Source organism: Sinocyclocheilus anshuiensis, unplaced genomic scaffold (assembly GCF_001515605.1).
Source record: "Sinocyclocheilus anshuiensis isolate Anshui unplaced genomic scaffold, SAMN03320099.WGS_v1.1 scaffold1366, whole genome shotgun sequence".
Taxonomy (NCBI): domain Eukaryota; kingdom Metazoa; phylum Chordata; class Actinopteri; order Cypriniformes; family Cyprinidae; genus Sinocyclocheilus; species Sinocyclocheilus anshuiensis.
The window spans coordinates 9283-14690 of record NW_015554162.1 but is presented as its reverse complement, the minus strand read 5'-3'; the positions used below and the strand labels follow the sequence as shown (position 1 = coordinate 14690).

Genomic DNA, 5408 nt, shown 5'->3' with positions numbered 1-5408 from the left:
AAATTTCAAAGTTAAGGCATGACCATTGGTCAGCAAAATGCTCACTGGGACAGCGGGGTCAGAAAAAAAAACAGGTGAAGAAGAAAAGACGCATGTTAACTGTAAAAGAATTAAGAATTAATGTGAAGAATTAAGTGTGAAACCATCAGGAACCTTTTAGTCTCCAGCGCCACTATTTTCCAGAACTGCAAACTTGAGTCTCCAGAATTACAAGGTGTCAGGTTCTCAGAGACCTTGCTTGGGTAAAAAATCCAAAAAAATGACCCCTACTTAATAAGAGTAACATTCTGATGTGTTGTGAAATACATGAAGACTATTTTTATAGGCTTTATGGACAGATAAGTTGAGAGTGACTCTTGAAGGACCAGCACCACATCCTCTACCACTGTTGATCTTCTTGATCTTCCAGAATCTGGCAGTAAGTTTTAGGAGCTCATTTTTGTCAGTCTCTGCAAGACAGGATAGGAGATGGACTAAAAATGCACTCCCAAAATTTACTGCAACATGGAGCTAAGGAGAAAATGTAGAACTTGAAAAATTGGAAAAACAGCTTAGTGAAAAGCGTTTACAGTTTAAAAGCAAATAAAAATTCCTATTTTTTTATTTATTTTCTTTATATTTTGTACAAGGTTTAAAATGTTCATGAAATATTTTCAAAAAATACTGACGTTTTGAGCAGCTGCATGTTTGAGCAGCTGCATTCCTCTAAGTCAAAGATGAAAAAATGGGATTTACAATGAAGTAATTTACAAAATTATTTTGACTTGAGTTAATTTATTAACGAGTAATGTCTCTTTTGAGTGAATGTGCAAATTTTTAATGTTAACAGGTTTTACCATGTTATTACAACATTTAACCACTTTTTATTAATTTAAAAATTGAGAAATTCTTTCAAATTTAAATCTTGTACAAGAACTACAGCAAAAATCAGTTTGATGCATCTTTTATCAGTATTTTAGAAATTGTATTTGAATATTACCAGTACTGACTTCAATGGATTTCATTCAATTCCTTTGAACACAACTGCTCAAAATGTTCTAAATTTATGAAACCTACACATTCAAAACATTATTACTCTGACATTTTTAATGTAAATGTTAAGTGTAAGTGAACTGTTAAGTAATGTAAGGTCTTTCATGACACTACATATGCTGGCGTGTGGCGTTTATATCAGGTGCTTGATATAAAATAAATGGTGCTTTAAAAGGTCCTTGAAAGTCCTTGAATCTGGTGTTCATGAAAGAGTGGGAACCCTGGAAATTGCATATAAAGATGTCTTTAAGTGGGTCAAAAAGTACTCTAAAGTTCAGCTAATTCCATTTAATATGAATTTAAACTGTAATACAGTTTCACTGAATTGCAATTAACATGCAATTGTCTTGAAAACAAATATTCAGTTCACACTTATTTCTGTAATAAGTACTCCTTTTTAAAGGTGACATATCATGAAAATCTGACTTTTCCAGGTTTTAAGTGCTATAATCAGGTCCCTGGTGCATCTACCAACCAAGGAAACGTGAAAAAGATTAACCTAGTAACTTTGTTTTGGTAAGCCTTTTTCTGGTCAGATTTAGCTCCCATGGTGACATGGCAAAGGGATCTCATTATAATATTACCGTCCCTTAATCTTTAAGTTTACACCAACGGTGCCGTCATTTTGATTTTGCAAGCGACAACGGTGTACCAGCTCGAATGCCACAACGAAAGTTTGAGCAAAGCATGCTAACTGTTCTGTCATTGGCTGCGCAGAACACTGGAGGCATTTTCAAAATGATATAATAAATGATCTGTGGGGTATTTTGAGCTGAAACTTCACAGACACATTCTGGGGACTCCAGAGACTTATATTGCACATTGTAAAAAGGGGCATAATATGTCTCCTTTAAAGGTATGCTGCTACTTTTTCTTGTTTAAAATGATTTTCCTTTACTGAGCCTCCAGCCGGCACTAGATGGAGCATCCAGTAAGGAAGGAAAGGCCGTGAAGTTGCGTTCTCCTCGCCATGATTAGATCCTCTCTATTTCCATTTCGGCTTTTGAAGATGAGGTTTTATGGCAACCTTCTGGATAGATTGTTGCTGTGCCTCTAAATAGCGCAGTTTGCCTGTTACCTGCTGCATGCCAACAGAGGCTCATGAAGACAACAGTCTTATGCAGTGTTCTTTCCCTTATTAGACTGTAGTCAGTAGTGGAATGTCCTTAGAGCATCGAGTGGATGAAACACTTCACTGGAGTGTCAGAAATTTGACAGCTTGGTATGATAGTAAACACTGCCAACCACTAACTACAATAGATAACAGTACATAAAATATATCTCAGTCCTGTAACAAGCAAATGAACCATATGAAAACAGAATGTGATATACAGTAACTCAATACATAAAAGCATACCAAGAAGACAGTAAAAACATCATGTTTTGTATCTTTTAGAGATGAAATAGTAGGGTACAATGGGGCAAAAGACCCCCAGGGGTTCATTTCGATTCTTAATCTCTCCCAAAAACACTAAACATCTAAAAACACCACAGTACTTTTCTAAACGCCTGTTTGTTTCTATGCAGTGATCCAATGTCATTGCATCCAGCAAATTTAAAATTAAAATGTTCGATGTTTAAAATGAGTTTTTGTAGCTAATGACTCATTTCCAAATCAAATTTCTTTTAACATTTTTCAAACAAATTATTCATTTAAAAGAAATAAAAATCGTAATGGCATTTTTGGACTGCAGGACAAAGGAGATGCAGAAGATGATGAGCCTTTCATAACCACCACCTTGAAGTGGAAACCCAAGACAGTCACTGGGCTTTCAGTTTGGACCAATGAGAAGCATTCTGCCACCTCGGGTACATCCATATTCAGTTTTGAATCTCAAACATACTGTAGACTGCCTTTACACTGTAGCGCTGCAGTGTGTGTCATTAAATAGCATTTGTAGTCCCCTTCTCTCACCTTTTAGAGGCTTTTTGATGTTGCTGACCTATAATTACAAATATGTACATGTAAGAAAGGAGAAGAGCGCATCCTCATTTAAAATATATAAATGAGTGATGAAGCGCATCAGTCATAAAACAATACCTACGTTCTGCTATTTGACCATTTTACACATTTTATCAATAAAAATATTTTCAAATACAGTAAGCTGAACTGAAGTACTGTGTCTGTTCAATGTAGATCAAGCCGTGGTGGAAGACTGAGAAAGACAAACCAAAAGATGATACAGAAGAGAGAGGACCGCCGGTTAATTATATCTGCATATATCTGACAGCCACTTCTCATGTTTAGCAATAATGGGATGATCGGAACCTGTATCAGCCTAAAAGAGTTTATTTTGCAATAGTAACCTTCTGACTATACATTATCATGCTTATTACATGACTTCTAAATAAATAAATGTACATGAAGTTTTTATTTGAGTTTTAATTATTTTATCATGTCATAAGAATGAGACATGAAACTTGCACAGCGATGTGGGAAATCGGTTGTTTGTGACAATAGTTATAACAGTTCAGCATCATTACGTAAGGAATAACTGACGGAATGCTGTGATTGACCAATCAGAATCAAGTATTAATTAAAGTCTAATTCACTAACAGAAAAATCTATTTACACATGATTCGGAGGCCCTTTTAACTGAAAAGTGTTGTAATTTTAAAAACAGCAGAGGGCGCAATGAACCAAACAAAAATGAGCTGTAACTGTAAGGTTCTTTGGGAAACCCAAAATGGATCTTCTATTGCATTGCTACAAAATCACTACAAAAACACACTGAAGTGTCTTATTTTATTGTGTGTATTGCATTAAATGTGACCTGTACTATTATGTTTCAAAGACCCAGACACTTGTGAACAATCACTTTTAAAACATTCCCAATGTTTGAAAAGCACCTCATTTTACACATATTTCTAAGCAATTTTAATAATCATACATCATATTCATCAAGGTCTAAATAAAGCAGTTTTATGTCTGTGTCAGAGATACAGGCGTTAAATTCCATGTAATGTTTTGCTGAAAAATTTGAACAGTTTTGTATCTGGCCTGTCCACAGCAACTTTATCACTTATATGCAGTATGCAGTATACTTTCATCATTCATCAAAGTGATGGGAAATTGATTTCTGTTTAAGCATAATTTAAGCATATTTTTACCAGAACTGTCTTTACCATAATGCCTCAGGGCACACTTAACTTTTGTGTTAACGTTTTTTTTTAAATTCCCATTATTTTCAGTGGTGATTTTAATTAGACTGTAATACAAAGCATATTCAACATAACTGATATTTAGAAAATCTGACAGTTACACTTACAAGCAGCATCTTCAGTCACACATACAGTAAAAACAATGTGAGTCATCAGACATTTTTAATCTGAAATCTTAACCCAGTTTTATATCACCATCTTTTCATGTTTAAATACAGTAGGCTTGAAAAAGTACAGTAGGCTATATTTACATTTACATTTAGTCATTTAGCAGACTCTTTTATCCAAAGCGACTAGCGAAGTGCAAATGACAAGTCTCGGTTAGCCTAACGCAGTACACGTAGCAAGGTGTATATACACTGAACAAAATTATAAACGCAACACTTTTGTTTTTGCCCCCATTTTTCATGAGCTGAACTCAAAGATCTAAGACTTTGTCTATGTACACAAAAGGCCTATTTTGAGTTCAGCTCATGAAAAATGGGGGCAAAAACAAAAGTATAATTTTTATAATTTTGTTCAGTGTATATATATATACAGTATATATATATATATATATATATATATATATACTGTATATATACTGTATATTATACACACACACACACACACACACATACACAAAGAAAGACAAGTAGATAGAATAGAAAAAATAGAAAGCTATATCAAATCTAAAGCCTTTAAAACATAAAGAAAACAGAAATAACGGGTATCTCACAGCTTTCTAACGTTATCCTTCAACAGAACAAGTTTGTCAAACTGTCACCCATATATTAATACTCCCTCTTCTGCCATAAGATGACGAAACAACAAAACCAGCCAATGACATTCTTCTTATTTTTACTAGCCAGATGAATGTGAAATTACGAGGAAACACAATGTAGGGGTTGAGAACAGAAACATATCTGCGTAGGCCAGGATTTCAAAGCTTTGTCAACAATAATTCAAGAAGTTTCCTGAGCTCATTGTTGTCTCATATACAATAGCGGGTGCCGAGGGTGAGGGCAATGCTTGGGTCACTGCATGTGCTCTTTCAATGCCTTTGTGAATCACGTCACCCACACTTATTCTGCCTAACAAGCGTCACCCACCATTGGTCAAACAGACATCTAACTGTGACTGGGGGTGTGGTTTTAAACTGGCTTGACCAGATTTCCCAGGAGTCTGTGTTGTGTTCCTTTGATATACATAACTGCCACCAGTGGAGCAGAGGG

At 35.0% G+C, this 5408-nt stretch overlaps 1 protein-coding gene across 2 annotated transcripts in view; it reads left to right on the top strand.

Annotated features, from left to right (window-relative positions):
• rsph1 (radial spoke head component 1) overlaps positions 1–3260 on the top strand; it is an 11064-nt gene extending 7804 nt beyond the window's left edge. For both annotated transcript variants that reach the window (XM_016463709.1, XM_016463710.1), the window contains exons 7-8: positions 2727–2841; positions 3170–3260. In XM_016463709.1, the coding sequence (XP_016319195.1) occupies positions 2727–2841; positions 3170–3192 (138 nt within the window). In that variant the 3' untranslated portion in view covers positions 3193–3260. The remainder of the gene's footprint in view (positions 1–2726; positions 2842–3169) is intronic.
• The last annotated feature ends 2148 nt before the right edge of the window (positions 3261–5408 follow it).